A 23663-nucleotide genomic window follows, 5' to 3' on the forward strand; every position below is an offset into this window, starting at 1 on the left:
GTGCTATGGCTCAAGTCATAGAGTGCTCGCCTTGAGCTGAAGAGCTGAGGGACAGCGCCCAGGCCCAGAGTTCAAGCCCCACAACCACCACCACCAACAACAAAAAACTTCTCTCTTCATCAAGCACTAGTAGCTCAAGCTACTCATGAGGCAGAGGTTGGGAGGATCATGATTCGAGGCCAGCCCAGGCAAAATGCCTATGAGACCCCTTGTCAACCATTAGCCAAGAGCAGTGCCACACACCGTTTATCCCACCTACACTGGACACAGAGCTCAGGAAGACTGTGGGTCCCATCAAGCCCAGGGAAGAAAGGAGTTGGGAACCATTCCCCTCCCCCATATCACCAGAAAAAGGTGGCAAACACCTGTTACCTTCACTGCAGAGAGAAGTGTAAATAGGAGGGGGAAAATGAGTCTACATGTTACTTTTTCCATCTGTTGAATGAAAAATATCTTTCTTCTAATAATTTTACAAATATAGGAAAACAAGCCTCCTTTGTAGCCCCAAAGCTGCTTGGCAGTGGGCTTCAAAGTAGTGGACAGCCCTCTTGTATTTATCGTACAGAACATTCCTGGGAAACATTAGGCCTGGTTTCCATTTAGAAGGAGCTTTAGCGAGGTGCCAGAGGCTCGGGCTTGTAATCCTCACTGCTCAGGAAGCTGAGATCTGAGGATCCTGCTTCAGAGCCAACCTGGGAAGAAAACTGTGCAAGACTCCTAGCTCCAGTTAACCAGCAGAAAGTCAGAGCGGAGCTGTGGCTCAAGGGGTGGAGCACCAGCCTTGAGTGAAAAAGTTAAGGTCCAGTGCCCAGGCGCTGAGTCCAAGCCCCAGTACACACACACACACACATACACACACACACACAACTTATCACAAACTCTGGAATAAAACCCACCTTTAATCCTTTTCTAGCAACTTCTTTAAGACTGTTAATAGGGTACTAATTTTAATTTTCTAGGAATATGTAAATCAAATGTCTAATATTGACAAAACTTAATACTTCAAAGGGAAGTATAAATACTACATACACATACGAGAGAGAGAGAGAGAGAGAGAGAGAGAGAGAGTTTCAGAATGTGTGTCTACCAGTAAGGTGATGGGAAGCGACGTTTTAAAGACATCTCTTAAACAGCTTCAGTTCCTGTTAATAGCCAAGATTCCTGACTCCTCCTCCTAACTCCTCTCCTAGATCCCAGAGCTCCAGACCTGATACAGGCGAGGAGCCTCACTCCGGGGACAGCTGTGGAAGGAATGCGATGGATAACATAGATCATTCAGGGTACAGGTAAGCTAAGGGAGAGGAGAGGGCTGGGATAGGGGAGATAACGCCTATGTCACCCTTAGACAGACAGACAGACAGACAGACAGACAGACAGACAGACAGACAGACAGACAGATAGATAGATAGATAGATAGATAGATAGATAGGGAGGGAGGGAAGGAGGGAGGGAGGGAGGGAAGGGGAAGAGGAGAGAGATAGGTAAGCTTTTGAAAATAATTGTGGAAATGGAGAAAGAAAACAGGTAGAAGAGGAAAAGAACAGGAATAGAGCTGGAGATTTACAACAGGCAAAGAGAGTGGGAAACCAACTTCTCAAATGGAGCAAGAGAGAGAGGAAGGAAGGAAAAAAGGAAGGAAGGGAGGAAGGAAGGAAGGAAGGAAGGAAGGAAGGAAGGAAGGAAGGAAGGAAGGAAGGAAGGAAGGAAGGAAGGGAGGGAGGAAGGAAGGAAGGAATTCAGTCAAATGTGTTTTTTGTTTCTGTGTTAACATTTTCTAGTCTTAAAATATGGGAAGAGGATTAAAAAATGGAAATTCAAACCTTGAATTGCGTGATCAGAAATGATCCAAAGAAATTCCCTCAAATTAGTACTGACACGATGAGCAAATACTTAACATTTGCTTATCTGTTAGCACATAAACTTTAAAAGCCTCATAGACTTATCTTTATTGTCAGAGGCAAGCGCTTCTTTATTGTTGTGCTTGCTGTGACGTGATTTTAAGAATTGAAAACAACCTCCAAACTTCAAATAGCCTTACCATGGAAAACTCGGTCATGAACTGCCAAAGAAAACTCAAGCCAAGTCAGACAATCTAGGATGGCTCCCATCTTAAGATTAGCTCTGGAAAGAAAAAAAAAAAAGTGAATATTTTCAATGGACGTTTTACGCAGGCTCAACGGTTGACAAATTCAAGGGAAAACATCTAAACTCCGCTGGCAGCAGAGAAAATGGAAGTGCATGGCACAAAAGAAGGAATCAGAGGTCAAATGCAATCCTTAGATTTTAAGAAGTACGCATGTTGCCGACTGATAGGAAATTTGATGGTGTGTGTATGTGGAATGGTGATAATGAATTTTTTTACGATGTTGAGTAGCCAGGCCAATTAGACTTTTAATAAGGCTGAGAGGGAAATCAGACAGTATTTCTTTGTTTCGTTGTGGGCCAGTGAATAATCAACTTTTCTTACGGTAAGTTTTCAATATGTCTTTATAGAGATATAAGTTTGATTTATTTTCATGCAACAGAAATGAGAAGTTTTGACTATTTAAAAAAACAACCAAATGACTGAATATACAAGAAAACATTGTTTTGCCTGTGTGTGTTTGTGTGTGTGTGTGTGTGTGTGTGTGTGTGTGTATTAATTAATTAATTTTTTTTTGGTTGGTTGCAGGGCCTGAACTCTGGTCCTGGGCCTGTCCCTCAACTCTTCAGCTCAGGGCTAGCACTCTACCACTTGAACCACAGCACCACTTACAGTTTTCTGGTGATTCATTGGAAATAAGTGTCTTGGATTTTGCTGCCCAGTCCGACTTCAAACCACCATCCTCAGATCTCAGTCTCCCCAGTAGCTAAGGATTATCCTGGCTTAGATTCTATGTTTTAAAAACCAGAATTAAAGACTCTTTTCTATTTAGAGTTCAGAATGGATGTCCAGATCGAGTAAGCCAGTCATCTGTCAGCAGACTTTACTAATGAATAGGGCTGTACTCTAAAAATCATGATGCTCTAAGCAAGCAGGAGATGGTAGGGCATCAGCAAACCAAAGAATCTTCATTGCTTGATATTTGAGGATTATGACAGGAGCTCAAGGTTGTGTGTGTGTGTGTGTGTGTGTGTGTGTGTGTGTGTGTGTGTGTGTGTGTGTGTGTGTGTGTGTGTGTGTGTGTGTGTGTGTGTGTGTGTGTGTGTGTGTGTTCAGGGCCTGGATGTTGTCCCTTAGTTTTCTTCACTCAAATCTGCTGCTCTGTGAGTTGAGTCACAGATCCACTTCTGGCTTTTTTTGTCGAGCAATTGGAGATAAGAGTCTCACGGACTTTTCCTGCCTGGGCTGGCTTCAAACCGTGATCCTCAGATCTCAGCCTCCTGAGGAGCTAGGATGACAGGTGTGAGCCACCAGTTCCTGGCCTGGAATTTTTTAATGCACAAGAAACAGGAAGCTGTGCATCTGATCATACAATATAAAATTTATCGAAATGAACGCCAGGAAAATAAAAAGAGGAGTTTTTTCTTTCTGCTATTTTTTGCTTTCTTTTCTTTTTGTTCTCTTTGTCTACCTGTCTTTGGGAGGGGAAGGGGAGGCATAGAAATGGAGGGACAAAGGGTGAACAAATGCAGCGGTGGTGCTCACTGTTGATAATGAACTATACAACTTGTGGGTGAGGATGGGCGGGAAAAACTGGGAGAGAGAGCACAGGAAGAGGTGGCCTGTCCCAAAAGAACTGGTGGCATACCTAAATACTGCCTCCTCCACCACACCCCAAGCTAGGATTTTTAGGAATAAAAAAGGAGACACATAGTAACACAGAGCTATTCAGAGAGAGAAATAAATATGCACACAGAGTTTAGTAGGGTAAGGTTCTTATTTTGCTCATCTTTAGAATTATATTTTAAAAACATAATAGCCAGGTGCCAGTAGTTCACACCTGTAAATCCTTGCTACTTAGGAGGCTGAGATCTGAGGATCGTAGTTTAAAGCCAGCCGGGCAGGAAAGTCTGTGAGATTGTTCTCTCCAATGAAACACCAGAAAATTAAACATTAAGAAAGAAAAAGGCTGAGGGATAGTCTTGAAACAAAAAACCCAGGGACAGCACCCAGGCCTGAGTTCAAGCCCCAGGACTGGCACACAAACCTTCCCCCCCAAAAAAAAATGTAATTGGCTTAAATGGATCCGGTTTAAGCCAGTCCCTTCATAAGCTAGATATAATGCTGCTAGAAGCCCGCCTGCCTATCTCTGCCATACACTACTCGTGTTCTTTTGAGCAAAACATTGCTTGTTAAATGAGATAGCACATCCCTAGGTCATTTCTAGCAACGCAAACTAGAGATGAGCTTTCCTAAAACAGCAATGTATCCCAAGAATGTCTTTATGAATCGGAGCTTGGTATTATTTTGCTTCAAGATGGGCAGGATGTAAACATTTCCACTTAATAGTTACCAAGTATGGGAAGCGCAAATCCCACGTTGCCATCTCAAATCCCTCTTTGGGAGTCTTCCCATGGAACTTTCTGGAATGGCACTGAGGGCGCTGGGTAGAGGAACCATTGTCCCCCCCCCCCCCCCCGTTCTTCTCTGATACGAAATCCACTCAGCCTACTTCTGGCTTTTCCAAGCTTTAAGTTCCTGGAGGAACTTAAGTTACTAAGTCGGGGGTCTCCACCGGGTCCAGACCCGAGGCTGCAGGGTAAACCCCACCCACTATGAACACAGCCCAGATCAGCAAGAAAGGGTGGGCTTGGCAAAACTATCTGAATCATTTCCAAGCCGGCGCCCAGGGCTCACGCCTGCAATCCTAGCTGAGCAGGAGGGTAAGATCTGAGGGTCTGCAAGCCAGCCTGGACAGACAAATCCAAGAGACTCTTATCTCCAATTGCCCACCCCCAAAAGTTGGAAGTGAGGATGGGGCTCAAGTTGGTGGACTGTTAGCCTTGAGAGAAAAAGCTAAAGGGCACTGTTTGGGTCTTGAGTTCAAGACCCAGTACCAGTGTGTGCGCGCACGCGCACCCACACACAATTACCTGACAGATGGAGAAACTGAAGCTCAGAGAAGGAAGTGGCTTGCTCACACCAACCAATCAGCTGCTTAGCAACAAAACAGGGCATCTCTGAGAGCCTCCACTAGCATTCCAAAGCCTATTCAACGATGGTTCTTCCCTTTCTTTTCCTGCCCCCAAAAGAAGTTTATCTGGGTAGGAGGCCTTTAATTAGCAATCAAAGCTTTCTCTCTCTCTCACTGATTGCCTGCTAGTCTATCCACAGACACAAAGAACTTAAATCTATCTGGAAATGTCCTTTCAGCCTCTGTCTGTGAACTCTAGGTCTATTAAACTCTAGGTTTATTAACGGGGGGGGGGGGGGGGGGGGGGAGGGGGGCCTAAACCTTTATGTCAAATGCCACTGTTTGTTTACATGTGTTATTCTTTCTCTGAGTCACAGATAAGTCCCTGAAGTTTTTCTTTATAAACTATCCTGTATGTATCAACCGTTTCTATTCAGAGGTGACATCCTTAGGGCAGTTAATTGTGTCGTGTGTTGGTGGCAGCATTGCGGACCAAGCAAGTATTCTTTGGGTAATTTCTTTCCAAGTTAACAATCTGCTGGGGTTTTGAAGTCCAGGAGAATGTGAGAGCAGCCAAGGGCCTTTCAAAACACAGCCAGTGAAAGTACCTTTTGTTTCATACCTCTTGCTCCGTTTCCTTTTATCCATGTGTATAGGTTGTTTTCTTCAGGTTCCTAACAAATAAAGGCTACCACTTGAGCCACAGCACTACTTCGAGCTTTCTCTGTGTATGTGGTACTGAGGAATTGAACCCAGGGCTTCATGCATGCTAGGCGAGCACTTGAACACTGAGCCACATGCCCAGCTCAAGAGAAATGGTTTCTAAAGAAACTTTTAACTCAGGCCTGGGAAGTTAGCTCAGTGGTAGAGTGCTTGCCTTGCATGCATGAGGCCCTGGGTTCGATTCCTCAGCACCACATAAGCAGAAAAAAGCCAGAAGTGGCACTGTGGCTCAAGTGGTAGGGCGCTAGTCTTGAGTTGAAGAGCTGAGGGACAGTGCCCAGGCCGAGTTCAGCTCCCAGGACCAACAAAAACAAAACAAAACTTTTAACTCTAGCAAATCAGCTTCTTGATTTGGTTTCTATAATCTGACAGAATTACCACCCCCCCTCCCACCCCATTTGCTTGGTGGAAGCAAGTTTTCATCTCAGAGACCTGAAGGAGTGAAAAAGAGAAGAAGGGCACGTATTCTTCTAATTTATTTATTTATTGTCAGTCCTGGGGCCTGAACTCGGCCTGGGCGCTGTCCCTCAGCTCTTCAGCTCAAGGCTAGCGCTCTACCACTTGAGCCACAGCACCACTTCTGGCTTTTTCTGCTTATGTGGTGCTGAGGAATTGAACCCAGGGCTTCATGCATGCAAGGCAAGCGCTCTACCACTGAGCCACATTCCCAGCCCCTCTTCTAATTTCTAAAAAAAAAAAAAATCATACCAGGGTCTCACACTCTTTTTTTTGGGTGGGGGTTCTGGTCGTGGGGCCCGAACTCTGGGCCTGGGCGCTGTCCCTCAGCTCTTCAGCTTAAGGCTAGCACTCTACCACTTGAGCCACAGGGCCACTTCCGGCTTTTTCTTTTTGCTTATGTGGTGCTGAGGACTAGAACCCAGGGCCTCATGCATGCAAGGCAAGCGCTCTACCACTGAGCCACTTTCTCAGCCCCGTGGGTCTCACACTCTTGGCTTAACTTTTTCACTCCAAGGCTTCTGCTCTACCGCTTGTGTCACACACTTCCACTTCTGGCTTTTTCTTTCTTTCTTTCTTTCTTTATTCATTTATTTTTGTCGGTCGTGGGGCTTGAACTCTGGGCCTGGGCGCTGTCCCTCAGCTCTTCAGCTCAAGGCAAGTGCTCTACCGCTTGAGCCACAGCGCCAATTTCTGGCTTTTTATTTTTTGCTGGTGAATTGGAGATAAGAATCTCACAGAATTTTATCTCCTCACAGGGCTGTTGGCCCACCTTGGGGGCTTGCCCCTGTGGTTGATAACTTGTTCTGGGCTCTGTTTAATTTTCCTTTTTTTTTTTTTTTGGATTGTGCCAATGGATTTATTGGGTCGTGATTTTTCTTTTTTCTGGTTAATTTTATGAGGGTCTCAGGATAACACTGAAGACATCCATGGCTTCCCCACAAATCCAGCCTCTCCTCAGGGAAGATTAAACCTCCCAACCACTCACAAGAAACTTCAGAGCGAGATGCTCCCCAAATGACCAAAATCTCAAACTATCCACCCGTCCATGGTACAAGCAAGCTTAGAAGAAGAAGAAGAAAAAAAAATCTCTAGTCGTCCTTTTGACACCATGGAAGTTTCTGGAAACCAGCCTGCATCTAATAGAACCAGGGAAGAGGGCAACCACAGCTCTGTCTTCTCCCACTTTGAGTTCTGCCAGCCCTCGTCGGCCTTGCTGCTCTTATTCCTTGTGGCCTACGCGGCGGTCTTGATCCTGGGCCTTCTGGGGAACCTCTCCCTCATCACCATCATCGCAAAGAAGCAGAGGGAAGCCCAGAGTGTCACCAACGTTCTGATCGCCAATCTGTCCCTCTCTGATGTCTTGGTCTGCGTGGTGTGCGTCCCTCTCACCGTCACCTACACGCTGATGGACCACTGGGTGTTTGGGGCTCTCATGTGTAAACTCACCTCGTACATGCAAAGCGTCTCCGTCTCTGTCTCCATCTTCTCCCTGGTCTTAATCGCCGTCGAGAGGTATCAGCTGATCGTCCACCCCCGGGGCTGGAAGCCGGGGGTGCTTCACGCCTACTGGGGTGTGGCATTGGTTTGGTTCTTTTCCTTCCTGCTGTCTGTGCCTCTCTTCCTGGCCTACCACCTCACCGATGAGCCCTTTGCCAACCTCTCTCTCCCCGCCGACCTGGTGGCCTGTGTGGAGAGCTGGCCTTCCAGGACCAACCAGCTCCTCTTTTCCACCTCCTTGTTTCTGCTCCAGTACTTGGTCCCCCTGGGCTTCATCGTGGTCTGCTACCTGAAGATCATCCTGTGTCTGCGCAGGAGGAAGAGGCGGGCGGGCAGGAGGAGGGAGAAGCAGAGCCGGTTCGGCGAGAGCAGGAGGGTCCACGCCACCCTGCTGGCCATCGTGGGCACCTTCGGGGCCTGCTGGCTGCCCTTGAACGTGTTCAATGTCATCTTCGACTGGCACCACGAGGCGCTGCTGGGCTGCCACCACGACCCGGTGTTCATCACCTGCCACCTCCTCGCCATGGTCTCCACGTGCATAAACCCACTCTTCTACGGCTTCCTCAACAGGAACCTCCAGAAGGACCTCATGGTGCTTCTCCACCACTGCTGGTGCTGGGCATCTCGGGAGAGATACGAGAACATGGTCGCCTGCAGTCTGCACACAGAGGAGTCCAGGGGTTCCCTGAGGCTGGCTCACCTGCCGACGGGCGTGTCGTAGCCGCCATGGCCCACCGCCCTTTTTATGTTATGTGCGCTGTCCCTTTACTTTGTTGCTCGAGGCTGGTGCTCTGCCACTTGAGCCACACCTCCACTTCCGGCTCGCTGCTGGCTAATTGGAGATAGGAGTCTCACAGATTTTTGCTGCCTAGGCTGGCTTGGAACTGGGATTCTCAGATCCTGAGTTGCTAGGATTACAGGCAAGAACTACTGGTTGCTGGCTATGATTTTGTGCTCTCTCTCTCTGTCTCTCTCTCTCTGTCTCTCTCCCTCTCTCTCAGATAATAACCCAAGCACCCTACCTGCCTCCCTCTTGGAAGACAGTACTGATATGAGATGGATAGAGCCAGGCACCAGTGGCTCACGCCTGTCATCTTAACTACTCAGGAGGCTGAGATCTGAGGATCATTGTTCAAAGCCAGCCCGGGCAGGAAAGTCTGTGAGACTCTTCTCTCCCATGAACCACCAGAAAACTGGAAGTGGTGCTGTGGCTCAAGTGGTAGAGCGCTTGCCTTGAGCTGAAGAGCTGAAGGACAGCGTCCAGGCCCAGAGTTCAAGCCCCACGACTGACAAAAAGGGAGAGAGAGGGGTGGGGGGAGACAGAGACAGGGACAGAGCAGAGCTGGCTGGAAGTTCCCACATCCTGCTATTCAACAGAATTTCCCCAAACAGTGTTACTTGTCAAAAACCAGCATAAAAACAAGGCTACATTCCTCAGCACTGAAGGATTCTACTTCCATTCGGTATGTTAATTAACCAACTCACCATTTCATTAGCTAGCTACTTAAGTCTGGGTTCAGGCTGAAGGGATGGTTTTAACTCCACATTTAGACTAAGCAGTATAATTACACACAATAGCTGGCCATGGTGGCTCACACCTGTCATCCTAGCTACTTCGGAGACTGAGATCTGAGGATCTCAGCTCGAATTCAGTCTGGGCAGGAAAGTCCATGAGACTATCATCTCTACGTAACTACCAAAAAGCCAGAAGTGGAGATGTGGCTCAAGTGGTAGAGTGCTGGCCTTGAGCAAAAAGTAAAAAACAACTCAGGAACAGCGCCCAGGCCCTGAGTTCAAGCCCAGGATCTGCACTAAAACAACAACAACGACGACAAAAATTACACTACTCCCCACAGTCAAATCAGATCTTTCGTTTAAAACAGTACATCTCCTTTAAAGTTGCAGGAATGGTCCACAAATTCTTCAGAATTCCAGTTATGCTAGAAGTCACTTGAATTAACGAGTAGAGGTTTCACTACAAAATGGCTTTTTACCCTGAAGTCTTCATTGTATCAAATTGGGGTTGTTATGACTCTATTATTGGGTCTCCATGATGTTCTTAGGAGCAGCTTTATAACTAGCTCCAGATTTGAAATCACACAATGATGTAAATATATATATATATTTTTTTGGGGGGGGGGTCAGTCGTGGGGCTTGAACTCTGGGCCTGGGCGCTGTCCCTCAGCTCTTCAGCTCAAGGCGAGCGCTCTACCACTTGAGCCATAGCACCACTTCTGATTTTCTAGTGGTTTAGTGGAGATAGGAGTCTCACAGTCTTTTCTGCCCAGGCTGGCTTTGAACTGCGATCCTCAGATCTCAGCCTCCTGAGTAGCTAAGATGACAGGCGTGAGCCACCGGCGCCCAGCTATGATATAAATATTTTAAAAGATTTCTCACCTTTCAGCGTCAACAATTTTCTAGATTGTTCTCAAAAAGCTTGCAACATTATTATTCAAATAACCATTCGTTCAGAGACTTGACTAAAAGCAAACTGGCTTTATGACTGTGGATAAACCTGTCAAAGACGAACTGCAGGTGACTTGTATCATGAAAAGGTGTTTTCTTTTGAGTAAATATTTTCTAGATACCAGTAATTTTTTTCCTGTCTTGAAAAAAATTCCTCTCCCTTTCCTGTTCCTCCCGCCTCCTCAAGATTTCTATTTGCTGTTAGTTGGGGAAGCAACAAGAAAAAAATAACAGTTTTACAGTGCCAGCTGCAGACACGATTACCTAAAACCCAAGTTCAAAGAGGGACAACTTGGAAGTCTAAAGACCTAAGGACACCATACGGCTGTCTCTCTATGGGTCAGCAAAAAGGGCTGAAGTGTGGCTCAAGTGATAATGTACTACCAGAATAAGCATGAGGCCATGAGATCAAAATCCCATTACCACAAAAAATATACATAGATACACAAAGATAGACTATAGACAGATATTCTCTATACAGATATATAGAGTTAGATTATATATATATATATATATATATATACTGTGTAGCATATACTACATATTATATAATGTATAGTGAATAGTACATAATATATATTAAACATATACTAGTAATGTATTACCTATCTATATATGGATATAGATATATTTGAGATATACACCCATGCCTATGTACTATAGTCAAATATATTTATACACCTATACTTTTACTCTAGTAAATATTTACATTTAATATATATTTACCATAGTAAATATGTAGATGTGTGTACATATATGTATTGAGTTATATATTTATCTATATAGAAATATTCATAGAAGCTGGGTGTTAGTGGCTCACGACTATCATCCTAGCTACTTAGGAGGCTGAGATTTGAGGATCTCGATTCTAGGCCAGCCTGGGCAGGAAAGTTGGTGAGACTCTTTTTTTTTTTATAGGTTGTGGGGCTTGAACTCTGGGCCTGGACGTTGTCCCTCAGCTCTTCAGCTCAAGGCGAGCGCTCTACCACTTGAGCTACAGTGCCCCTTCTGATTTTCTGGTGGTTTATTGGAGATAGGAGTCTCAAGGTCTTTCCTGCCTGGGCTGGCTTTGAACTGTGATCCTCAGATCTCAGCCTCCTGAGTAACTAGGATTATAGGCGTGAGCCACCAGCGCCCGGCTTGGTGAGACTCTTATCTCCAATGAACCCCCAGAAAACCAGAAGTGGATCTTTGGCTCAAAGTGGCAGAGCTCTGGCCTTGAGCGGAAAAAGCTCAGGGACAGCGCCCAGGTCCTGAGGTCAAACCCCTCGACCAACCACAGCAACAACAAAGAAATCTACGTAGAGCACAGAGCATTACAGGTCTCCGTCTCATGATTATTCTCCAACTACATGGTGTGCCCGTGTCCTTAGCATTCACCCACAGATGATTTACGGTAGACAGCAGGATGCACATTGTGCACATTGTGCCATAAACACACAGTAGATATACCTCTGGAAAGGTCTTGAGTGCCCTCCCACCTTGTATCTTTGCATTTTGGGGGGAGTCCTGGGAGCAATCCCCAGCGGACAGTGGGGTGGAATCTGAACCCAGCTACTCTTGGCTATTCAATCCCGACTCTCTCTCCTCCAGGACAATGGGAGCCAAGAAGTCGGGGTGCTACTGCCCTCTTGTGGCAGACAGGGATGCACACACACACACACACACACACACACACACACACACACACCAAGGCTTTCCCACACTGGTTCTCCCTCCATCCCTGCAGCACATTTAGGTGTGCGCTGGCGGCAGGACAAGAGGTAGAACTGCTCTTGGCAGCGGGAGGAATGGAGGCCTACATTAGTACCCAGCAGTCGGGACTTGAACTCACAACCTCCCTGACTCCACGGACTCTGAATCACTTGATTCGTTCCCTTCTGTGTCAGGAAGGGGACAGGGTGCCCAGAGGAATTTGAGGGAACAGGACACAGGTGGAGAAATATTCAATTTATTCTGCAGATACAACAGTTGACCAGGTTCCAAAACAAAACACAACAAAAAAGGATTCCAAGTAAGCCTGGATCTCCAAGTGGTTCACTGGAGATCAGAGTCTCACAGACTTTCCTGCCCAGGCTGGCTTTGAACTGTGATCCTCAGATCTCAGTCTCCTGAGTAGCTGGGATGACAGGCATGAGCCACCGGCACCCGGCAGCCTCAGCTTTTTCTATGAAATATGAATAGTCGAAATAATTCCACTACCTTTCCCGTTACAATTCATCCAAACCTGGGGAAGTATGTCATACAAAAGTTCCTCCACCTTCTAACACCTCATTTTCTTAAAAAGATGATTCAGTCTCTTTAAAAAGATAGGGAAAATAGTACTTAATGTTAAAGACTATTGTGTGATCGCCAGAGGCTGGTGGCTCAAGCCCATGTTCTTAGCTACTCGGGAGGTTGATATCTGAGGATCAAGGTTCAAAGCCAGCCTTGGCAGAGAAATCCTAGAGACTTTTTGTTTTTCTTTGCCAGTCCTGAGTCTTGAACTCAGGGCCTGGGCGCTGTCCCTGAGCATTCTTCTTCCTCTTCCTCTTCTTTTTAAATCAAGGTTAGCACTCTTACCACTTGAGCCACTTCTGGCTTTTTCTGTGTCTCTGGTACTGAGGAATCGAACCCATGGCTTCATGCCTGCTAGGCAAGCACTCTACCACTAAGCCACCTGCCCTGCCCATCCTAAACATTCTAATCTCCAATCAACGAGGAAAAGACTAGAAGTGGAGATCTGCTTCAAGTGCTAGAGCATCATCCTTGATTAAAAAAAAAAAAAGAAAAGAAAAAGAAAAAGCCAAGGGAGAGAGCACAAGGCCCTGAGTTCAAGCTCTAGTTCTGGCACGTGTGCACACCAAGATTGTCATGTGAGTTCCATTGGATGTTGTGTGTTCAAGTTCTCCTCACAATGCCCAGTACTAAATAAGGGAGCGACAGATACCATCTCCCATGATGATGATGCGGTGGTGGTGGTGGTGGTGGTGATGATGATGCTGGTGATAGGAGGCCAAGATCTTCTTGCTCTCCCTCCCCACCTCCCTCCCCCCAGACCAGGCTGTCCTGTGCCCGTCTGGAAGAGCAGAGGTGCCTGGATCACTTTCAGGATTTAGGCCCCAGCTGTCGTCCTAGAATCTGACACAGCCCGAGGCGGCCCCCAAGGGCTGAAGACAGATCTCGGGCCTCCTTTTTTTTGGGGGGGGGCTATTTTGATAGAGGCCACCCCCAACACAGCCTGTTCTGACCAAGAACGTTTTCTCCGGGACGAAGTTTCATGTATCTGGACTGCTCCTAGCAAAGCACCGGGCTGCTCAGTAAGAGTTTTGGTGTTTTAATTTTGTTTTTACACTGGAAAAGGAAAACGGGGAGGAGGGGGTGGAGGGGGGGGCATTCCCCTTGTTGTGCCCAAGCTGGCCTCAAACTCCTGGGCTCCAGGGAGCCTCCAGCCTCAGCCTCCCAAGTAGCTGGGATTACAGGCATGAGCTACCAGCACCTCCCTGGGCCAAATGCCTTCCCAACTGAGTTGTGGTGAGTACTGGTGAGAATGTACAAAGCAAGCGTGAAGTCACTCCAGGCATCACGTGTCTTAGAAAGAAGATTGGGAGGGAAGGAGAACTCGGGACCTAAAGCTGGGCATGAGCCGAGTTTTGTTTGTAACTTAGAGAACCGCAATCGTCTTTGTTCTAGATGATGTGGCCTTCCCCCAACATCATACGTTCTCCGCTTGTTGCCTTTTTAACTTGTTTTAGTCCCTCTAAAGATTAAAATACATAAATACACTTCAATCCACTGAGACATGAAAATCACGAGTTAGAGATTGGTTTGGGCTATATTTCAGGCCAGCCGGAGCTACAGAGCAAGAACTTCTGTCCAAAATAATAATAATAATAATAATAATAATAATAATAATAATAATAATAATAATAATAATAATAATAAACTAATAAAATATATAAACCAATGATTCCTCCACCACCCTTACTGCCAAACTGTCCTTTGAGTGGGACCTCACAGAGCTCAGTCTTTTTCTTTTCCTCCCTCCCTCCATCCCTCCCTTCCTTCATTCCCTCCTTCCCTTCCTCTTTTCCTTTCTACCAGTACTGGGGCTTGAACTCAGGGTCTGGGCACTGTCCCTTAGCTTATTACTCAAGGCTGGTGCTCTACCACTTGAGCCACATCTCTACTTCCAGCTTTTCAGTGGTTCATTGGAGATGACAGCCTCATGGACTTCCCTGTCCGGGCTGACTTCAAACCACCATCCTCAGATCTCAGCCTCCTGAGTAGCTAGAGTTGTAGGCATGAGGCTCAACACTCTTTCTTGCAGGCTCCCTATTTCGTCGCTGGAGCACATTGCTAGCATCGAGTCCCTATTTCCATTTTATAAATGAAGTCTTTAAAGTATGCAGAGAGGACGCAATCTGGGCCACGCCCCAGAGTGGACGAGGTCCCACGGTATATAATGTGCTGTTCCTGACTCCACCGCTTCCGACATGACACCCAACAATGGGATACGCAGCAGGCCGCTGGCAAGTATTTTATCCAACGGCAATGAATTTAATTGATTCTTCTCTGATAAAAGTAGCCACCCAAGCCCGGCAGTGGCTCACGCCTGTCATCCCAGCTACTCAACAGGCTGAGATCTGAGGATCGCAGTTCAAAGCCAGCCGGGGCAGGAAAGTCCGTGAGACTCTTATCTCCAATAAACCACCAGAAAAACGGAAGGGGCGCTGTGGCTTGAGCTGAAGAGCTGAGGGACAGCGCCCAGGCCCAGAGTTCAAGTTCCATGACTGATCAAAAAAAAAAAAAAAAAAAAAAAAGTTGCCACTCATCGCGTGCAGCATGTGGAAGGAAGAAGGCGCTGTTTGGAACTCCACGCGGCTCGAAGGCCTGAGTTCTCATCTCTGCCTCTGCTTCCTTGTTTAGCCAGGGAGAAAAACCACACAAATCACCTCAAAGCGACATTTACGTCTTCAACCAGGGCAAGGCCATGTTCCAGGACGGGGATTCAACCAACAATGGACACCAAGGGCAAAACTCCTTCCCTGACGCGCTGGAGAGAAAGAGAATGATCTAAGCTGCAAACCGGTAGCTCACGCCTGTCAGCCTCGCTATTTCAGGAGGCTGGGAGCTGAGGATCATGGTGTTCAAAGTCCCAGATACTGTGATGTCCAGTTAACCACCGAAAGGCCAGAGATGAACCGGAGGCTTGAGTGGTAGAATACTAGCCTTGAGTGAAAAAAAGCTAAGGGACAGCACCCAGGCTATGAGTCCCAGTACCAGCGTGCACGCGCGCGCACACACACACACACACACACACACAAATGAATGGATAAATGGGTAAATGAATTGCATGAATGAATGAATGAATGATAAGATGACCTATGGCAAATGCCTTGTAGTGGATCTGACCCCTAGGAAGTGCTCAGTAAATGTCAGTGGTAGGCGCTGCTGTTTCCACAATCCAATAAGCACCACCAATCCTCATTTCTGAAGCAAACCAGCAATCGATCTCATAAAGAGCTGGCGCCAAGCAAAGAGATTACAGAGCAGGAGAAGGCTGACACAGCATCCTTCCACAAGGCCGTATCTCATCACCATGACAACGGTTCCCTAGGTGCCTGCTTGAGAATGCTCATTTAATGGTGCAGAAGACTCAGGCCCGGTCTGGAGGGGGGGGGTGAGGGGTTATGCCACCAAGAATGTCATATCGACAGTGGAGAAATCCTTTCTAGTCCAAACGATGTAGCCTCTCCCACAGTGCTCACTCAGAAATGCCAAAATGACCTTACTAGGTCCAAAACTACTGAGATATGTCGACCAGTTACACTTTCAAAAGTCAAATGTCACTTGTCTTTCTGAAGACAAGACTAATTTACACCTCCCTCAGTCTTCTGCAGCTTCACAGAGTTGAAAATAGTTCCAGCACTGAACACCCAGTGCTGGTGGCTCACGCCTGTCATCCTAGCTACTCAGGATCATGGTTCAAAGCCAGCCCGGACAGGAAAGTCTGTGAGACTCTTAGCTCCAATAAGCCACTCAGAAAACTGGAAGTGGCTCTGTGGCTCAAGTGGTAGAGCACTTGCCTTGAGCTGAAGAGCTGAGGGACAGCGGCCAGGCCCTGAGTTCAAGCCCCATGACAGACAAAAGAAAAAAGAAAAAAAAATAGTTCCAGCACTGAAAGGCGTAGACACTGTAGAGTCAAGATGGTCAGGAGATGACCACCAATTGGTGTTCAGAACTCTGAAGGACACCATTAGTTCTTTTTCTGACTTCACGGGTTTCCCGGGCAGGAACTCACTATCTTGTCAAATGGCTGCTCCAAATTAGCCACTTGTTTAAAGGAAAAGGAAGAGTTGGCTTGTGTGACCTGCTGCTCACCTTGAGCTCTGACAGCCTGCTCAGAACCTGCTGACGCACACATTCCTGCAGGTAACGGAGCCCACGGAGCTGTCGGAATTACTACCCTACCACGGGACTTGCCATTTTGGAGGAGGGTGAGCGTGCTTTTAATGAATCATCGCTGAAACATTTGCCTTTTTCACTTTTCCACTGGAAATGGGATCAGAGTGAATGCCCTCGCTTCTAACACAATCAAAAAGCATCATCCGATTTCTAAAATGACAATGATGATAAATGCCCATGAATTGTAAAAAAATATATACATGCGTTTCACTGTGACACTTCCCTATGCGCTTTTAATCATACATCCTATTTAATCCTATCTACCCTTCCTGCTCTATTGGTTCCCCCCCCCCCACACACACACACACTTGTGCCTGCCCCTATGTTAGCCTCTCTTCTACTTGCAGGCTTTCTAGTTGGTCCTGGCTTTTAACTTGCAGATATGAACGAAAACATTTGTCTTGTGACTGGTTTTACATTACAGGATATCCCCCAGTTCCATCCAGCTTTCTGTCAAGGACATGATTTCATTGCTCTTTATGGCAGAATAATATTCCATTGTGTAGGTAAAACCAGGTTTTTCTTTGTTGCAGTCATCTGTTCATATTTACAACAGGCTGATTGCATTTCTTAGCTATTGTCAATAATGCCACAATAAACAGTAGTGTGTCAGTATCTCTGAGGTGTGCTGTTTTTGTTTCCTTTGAGTTTTAGGCATAATATAGCTGGATTATATGGTAGTTGGATTTTTAGTTACATTTTGTTTTTGTGTTTTTAGTACCAGATTTTTGTTGTTGGTGGTGATCATGGAGCTTGAACTCTGGGCCTGAACGCTGTCTCTCAGCACTTCAGCTCAAGGCAAGTGCTCTACCACTTGAGCCATTGCACCACTTCTGGTTTTCTGGTGGTTCATTGGAGATAAGAGTCTCACAGACTTTCCTGCGCCGGCTGGCTTTGAACCATGATCCTCAGATCTCAGCCTCCTGAGTAGCTAGGATGATAGGTGTGAGCTACCAGTGCCCAACTAGTACTGGGGTTTGGATGCAGGGCCTTGAACTTGCTGGATACAATATGGCTCTACCATTTGAGCCATACCTCCACTTCTGTCTTTTTGGTGGTTAATTCAGAGTCTCATGGACTTTCCTGCCCAGCCTGGCTTTAAACCTTGATCCTCAGCTCTCAGCTTCCTAAGTAGCTAGGGTTACAGGCTTGAATCACAGGTGCCTAACTTGTTTCTCTTTTATCTTTCTTACTTCCTCATTCTTTTGTACCCCCTGTCCTCATTTCAATGTCAGGCAGGTTTTCGTTTATCGGCTTAACCTGCCGGGCTGCAAGCTGTATAGACTACAATGCCGGTTGGTCACTTTTCTACTAACTCCTATGAATAAGTGGGAGTTTCTGTGTAGGTGAAACCTAAACTTATTTTTATTTGTATCTTAAGTGTATTGATCAGCTCAGTACAATCAGAGTACATAGATAGATGGTCTTGAGTGTGAAGTGTTCTTCCAAAAGGCTCATGTTTGAAGCTTAAACTGGCCAGCATCGCTTGAAGGCTGATAGGGCCCTGAAGACGTGTTAGTATATATGCTCATGGAACAGGCCACCAGCAGGCAGAGCCAGCCTATCTTGTTTCCTGCCTCTTCCTGATCCTCCTCGTCCGTCTGTCTCTCTTCATCTCCCCTTCCCCTCCTCTCTTCCTCCTTCTCCCCTCCCCTCCTCTTCATCTTTTCCCCGCTTCTTCTTTCCTCCCATCCCTTCCTCCTCCTCCTCTCTCCCTCCCCTCCTCTCACACCTCTCTCCCTCTCCTCCACCTCTGCTTCCTGGCCACCATGAGGCTACCAGTTTCTCCCCACCACACCCAGACACCAGCCATGGGGCCAACTGACTGTGGCCTCAAACCTCTGGAACTTTAAGTCAAAGTAAATCCCTCCCTCTCAAGCTGGTTCATCTCAAAGATTCTGATGTAATGCTTTATTTTAAAAGGAGAAAAAGAGACTAACTGCATAAAACAGAAGTTTGAAGTTCTCAAAGAAGGAAAAAGGTACCTTTTCAAGTGCCCTCCAAGCCCAGGAAGGCGGCTGAGAGATGCTGGACTGAGGCCTTTTTCGATGACCATTCTAGAATAAAAAAGGCAGAGCAGCACCTCCCCAGAGAATGGGAAAAGCAGACTGTGCTCCCAGGGGGCCAACCAGAGTTGGGTACCCGCCAGCCCCGCCCTGGGGGCGGGCGGGGGAGTGTGCCTTGGATCTGATTGGTTAAGCGGCACCCACGTGCCATGGAAGACTTTTCTGATTGGATCCTCAAACCGTGGCAGCCGCCCACACCACTGCCTGGAGCAGGAGAGCGGAAGTGGGGGGGCGTGCCTTCTGTAAAGCACTTTCTGATTGGATCTCCTTGCCTGGAAACCCCTACAAGGAAGTTCACTTCTGATTGGCTGAGAAACTCCCCCCCCCCTTTCCGCCACTTTGGACCCTGAGGGCAGAAGTGGGCGGGCTTACCTTCACACTTCCGCCTCTCTCCTTCCTTCTCCTGCTTCCCGCTTCTTTTTTCCTCCTTCTGCTTCCTTCTTCCTCCTCCACATTTCTTCTTTTCCTCCTTCCCCCTCCTGCTTCCCATTGCCCGCCTTTATTTTCCTACAGCGCATGCGCCTTCCGCCTTCCCTTTCCTAAAGCGCATGCGCCTTCCGCCTTCCCTTTCTTAAAGCGCATGCGCCTTCCGCCTTCCCTTTCCTAAAGCGCATGCGCCTTCCAACCTCCCTTTCCTGAAGCGCATGCGTCAACCACCTTGGCACCCTCGCACGGCCTGACGGGAACCAGAAAGGTGACGTCCCGTGGCCATGTTGGCTTTTGTCCCCGGGAGCCATTTTCTTCCCGGACTGCCTAGTGGGGGGTGGGCCGGGCTGTCCGTGTCCCTGGAAGGGGGTGCGGGCGAGCTGGGGAGAGGGACCGGCGGTGAAAAGGGGGTCCGCGGGAAGGTGGTCCCTCGCGGGGCCCGCCATGGAGGGAGCGCAGGGCTGGGGGTGCAGACCCGACGGTTCTCACCACAGCAAGCCCAGCGTGTTCGGGATGATTCCAGAAAGCACACAAGAGCCCTGCGCGGGCGCCTCACACCCACGGCAGCCAGCGCTCTGCCCCTGAGGACGGCGGCTGCAGGGCCGGAGCTCAGGCCTCAGCCGGGCCGGGCCGCGAGTTCGAATCCCGGGTCGGACCATGGTGGAACTGACGGCTCTTCCGCTAGACGCACCGCCCTGGGTGGTGTTGGACGTCTGAAGTCGGTGAGGCCGCCATCCCCACCTACCCCAGGGCAACCCCGGCCTGGAGCCGCAGGGGGCAGCTCGGGCTCCCTTTTAGCTGCCCATACTCCACGTGCTTCACATCCGGGGCTCTTCCCTCCTTGCTGTTAGAGTTGATGCGTAATTAGTAGTGGTCAGTGCCAGGCCACGTGGTTTCTGTCCCCTCCATCCCCCCCCACCCCCCCCCCCCATGGAGAGGATGAGCGATCCCCAAGTACGGCCCATTGGAATTCACTTCAAATAGCCAGAAACAGGGAGACCCTACCTCACCCCCGTCCAGCTGATCACTTCTTTCGTCTCCTACTGTACTGAACAGCTGTCGGCCCCAGTTTCCGCCTCTTCCCACCCACAGAGCGGGCGTCTCCCTCAAACATACAGCCTCCGCGTCTGACAACGGGAGCAGAAAATCACAGACAGACCACGGTGGAGGTTGTGAGTACCTTTGATACCAAGGCTGATGGCCGGCTGGGTTTTGGTAGGGGATTGTTTTTTGTGTTTCTTCTTTTTTTCAGATTGATCATGCAGAACAGGAGACGCTAATGTCCTTGGTTCTTAGGCATCAGGACTCAGGATACCATCCTGATGGTTTATTGTATAGGACATCGGTATCCTTGAGACCAAACACTTGTACTCACACACTCATCCAGAAAAACCACTGCCTCTTGTTTAAAAAAAAAAAAATCTAAGCATCATGCAGAAGGCAGTGGAAGATGTGGAGAACTTGGTATTTCCTGGCTGTGGGCATCACTTCTAAGGCCAGAAAAAGCCTTCCCAGCACCCCTTTCTTGGAATCAAAGCATCTTCTGAGAAGCCAGTGGCCCACAGATTGAGTAGGAGATGGTGGAAGCAGTTTCCAGATGATGTCCTTCTCTTAATGTGGTGTGGTCCATCCTCTGCCCTGGGGATGCCAGATGGAATCTGCTTTGGTGACTGGAAATGAGGAGGAGGGGGGCTAGGTGAAGAGGCAATATAGAATACAGCCAGAAGGAAGGGAGGACGGTGGGGGAGGGGAAGAGAAGGGTAGTGGGAGCAGTCACTGCCAGGTGTGGAGAGGAATTAGACCCATCTGCTTGAACTCAGATCTGAAGGTCCATGGGAGACTGAATTATATGTAGTATGATAACTGAAGGGGGAAGGGGTGGCCACAGTTAACACGACTAAATACCCAGAGATATTTCTTGCCATCCCATAGATTGTGTTATTTTTTTTAAAAAATTGTTTTTATGAACCGGGTGTCTGGTTGGATTGTGTGTATGTGTGTGTTTTCTTTTTCTTCCATATTTCAACTTTTTTTTAACCTCTTCCCAAATAGTCTCCTTCTACTTTTATGTCTTCTTGTGGTTATTTTTAATCTATATTATGTATATAGAGGAATGAGACATCTTTCTGAGTCTAGCTCATTTTTGAGCATGCATTTCTGTTTGAAAATTTAAAATTAGTGATTGTCTAAAAATAATGCAAACCTTCTGATTGGGCGTAGGGGAGAGAGCCCTCAGTCAGACTGGACACTGTTGGGTGGACTCTAAAATCTCTGAGCTCCCAGGATTCATGGAACCAACCACCGTCAAGATCTGGCTGTATTTTTGTTGTGGTGGTGGTTCTCCAGACATCTTTCTTCTTTACAGGCTTGTTCTGGTCATAATGTAAACATGTCAGAGCATTTGGAGCATACATATCAAACACTGTGTGTGAAAGTATTATTCCTGATAAATACAACTTGCCATAAAGCTAGGAGGCTCAAGACAGCTATGAAGAAGGTAGGAGCCTGGTGCCAGTGGCTCACACTTTGTCATCCTAGCTACTCAGGAGGCTGAGATCTGAGGATGGAGACTCAAAACCAGCCTGGGAAGAAAAGTCCATGGAACTCTTACCTCCAATTACCTAACAAAAATCTGAACATGGAGCTAGGACTCAAATGGTACAGCACTAACCTTGAGCACAAAAGCTAAGGGACAGCACTAAGCCATGCATATAAGCCCTCAGTACCAACACAACAATAATTAATCAGTGTATTTCCTCCCTCTCTTAGTTCAAATAAATAAATAAATAAATAAATAGGTTAAAGTTAATTCCCACTGACAGACTTTCTGCTCAAGATGCCAGGAACAATGGTAGAAACATAAATTATGCAATGAAAATCCTTGGTCCATGTTAGGTAGCTAGGGATCACTGTGAAATCTTCAGGTTCCAAAGAACTAATTTTTGAGAATTTTCCCTTGTTTCCAACTCTGGTAGAATCTGAGCTCAAATGGAAGACACTAAAACCAAACAATGTAAGAAAACCAACAAAAAAAATATATTTAAGCTGGGCTCCGGTGGCTCATGACTGTAATCCTAACTACTCAGGAGGCTGGGATCTGAGGAGAGAGGTTCAAAGGCAGCTTAGACAGGAAAGTCAATGAAATTCTTATCTCCAATAAACTACTACCCCCCAAAAAGCCCAAAGTGTAGCTATCATTTATCCTGAGTTCAGGCTCTAGGACACACACACACACACACACACACACACACACACACACACACACACACACACACACACACACACACACACACACACACACACACACACACACACACCATATTTGAACACACAACACACACCATATTTGAAACTCAAGAGAACTTGAGTGATTTTCCCCAAGTTTGGTTTTGACTTCTCACTCGCATGCACTTAGCTGTATCCTAGCAAAAGAAGAAGGACTAAGTGAATCCGATCTGGAGCAACAGTAGGTATACTAGGACAAACCTCAGGACTTTGATTCGAATCTCTGGACCCATCCATCTCTCGGCCTGGCTATTTGGGAGAATGGACAGTGTTAACCACACCTCTGGGCAGACACGTTATCTCAACACTCAACTCTTGGCAGGAGAATTTGTGCCGATTTATTTTTAGTGCTTTTCTACCTGAGTGAGCTGAAGGAGAGCCAGCATCAGGACTTTTCTCTGAGCTCACTGCCCTTATTTATTCCTTAACAATCAGCAAGATATTTAGTCACCTGGGCAGAATGGAGTAGGAGGTTGGGAACCCGTCCTTTGCAGATTTTCAGAAGGTACACAGGATTTTTATGTGTGCCTGAATGGAAGTGCCAGGTCCCACTGTTTGATTGGTAGCAATTTTATAATCAAGGTAGAGGGAACAGGAATGAGAGGTTGCTTACAAGATCAGGTATGTACGGCTTGTTGTTTTACCCACTGGGTGGGGGTTGGGGTGGGAAGCAAGAACTCTAACTTGGGCCTTAAGTTAACATAACTGTTCTGCTAATAAGCTTTCAGTTGAATTGTTACTAGGAGTTCAGAATGAATATGACCTTCTCCCCACCCTCTTCCCCTCCCCCGGCCCTGCAAGATTCCAAAGCTAAAATATCAAAAGGTGAATCAAACGTTTCCCCATCTTTTGCATTTGGATTTAACCTCAAATATTTGATTTTATTTCGATCTCCTCGAGCCTGTGAGGACAGATTATCCAACAGCAGCTGTCCTCATATTTAAAAGCTGTGCCACCACGATAAAATTAGAATCAAGAGGGGATCATGTTCCTTAGGAAGAATTCCGCTCTGTGCACCCCCCCACGCCCTGGGCCCTGACTGTCACCCAAATACCAACACTTTTTCTTGGGGTACTTCCTATGTAGCCCGAGTATAGAAATGGGAACAGATTACAGCAAGAGACATGAGCCCCAAACGACTAGAATTCTATCCACAAACACCAAGTTATTCTCCAGGTTATTTTGCACCAGAGGAGGGAGGAAAGTATATGTAGCGTACTGATAGAGTTGGGAAGAG

At 47.1% G+C, this 23663-nt stretch overlaps 2 protein-coding genes across 4 annotated transcripts in view; both read left to right on the forward strand.

Moving 5' to 3' along the window:
• The first annotated feature begins 7347 nt into the window (after positions 1-7347).
• Positions 7348-8457, forward strand: LOC138804463 (neuropeptide Y receptor type 6-like). Its single transcript, XM_069988726.1, has one exon. The coding sequence runs from the start codon at positions 7348-7350 to the stop codon at positions 8455-8457; it is 1110 nt and encodes a 369-aa protein (XP_069844827.1).
• An 11331-nt stretch (positions 8458-19788) lies between these two features.
• The window catches only part of LOC138804467 (myotilin-like), a 44844-nt gene continuing 40969 nt past the window's right edge, over positions 19789-23663 (forward strand). For 2 of the 3 annotated variants that reach the window (XM_069988736.1, XM_069988738.1), the window contains exon 1: positions 22870-23047. The gene's annotated coding sequence lies outside the window, so the exon portion shown is untranslated. Of the gene's footprint in view, positions 19864-20197; positions 20314-22869; positions 23048-23663 lie in introns of those variants that run through there. The other variant, XM_069988737.1, reaches the window with a different exon arrangement.

This window comes from Dipodomys merriami, unplaced genomic scaffold, assembly GCF_024711535.1.
Source record: "Dipodomys merriami isolate MVZ:Mamm:240054 unplaced genomic scaffold, mDipMer1.0.p SCAF_366, whole genome shotgun sequence".
In the NCBI taxonomy this organism is placed as follows: Eukaryota; Metazoa; Chordata; class Mammalia; order Rodentia; family Heteromyidae; genus Dipodomys; species Dipodomys merriami.

What these genes read in the sequence shown, in the direction of transcription:
- LOC138804463 (XM_069988726.1), top strand. Translation starts at nt 7,348, where the DNA reads ATGGAAGTTTCTGGAAACCAGCCTGCATCTAATAGAACCAGGGAAGAG.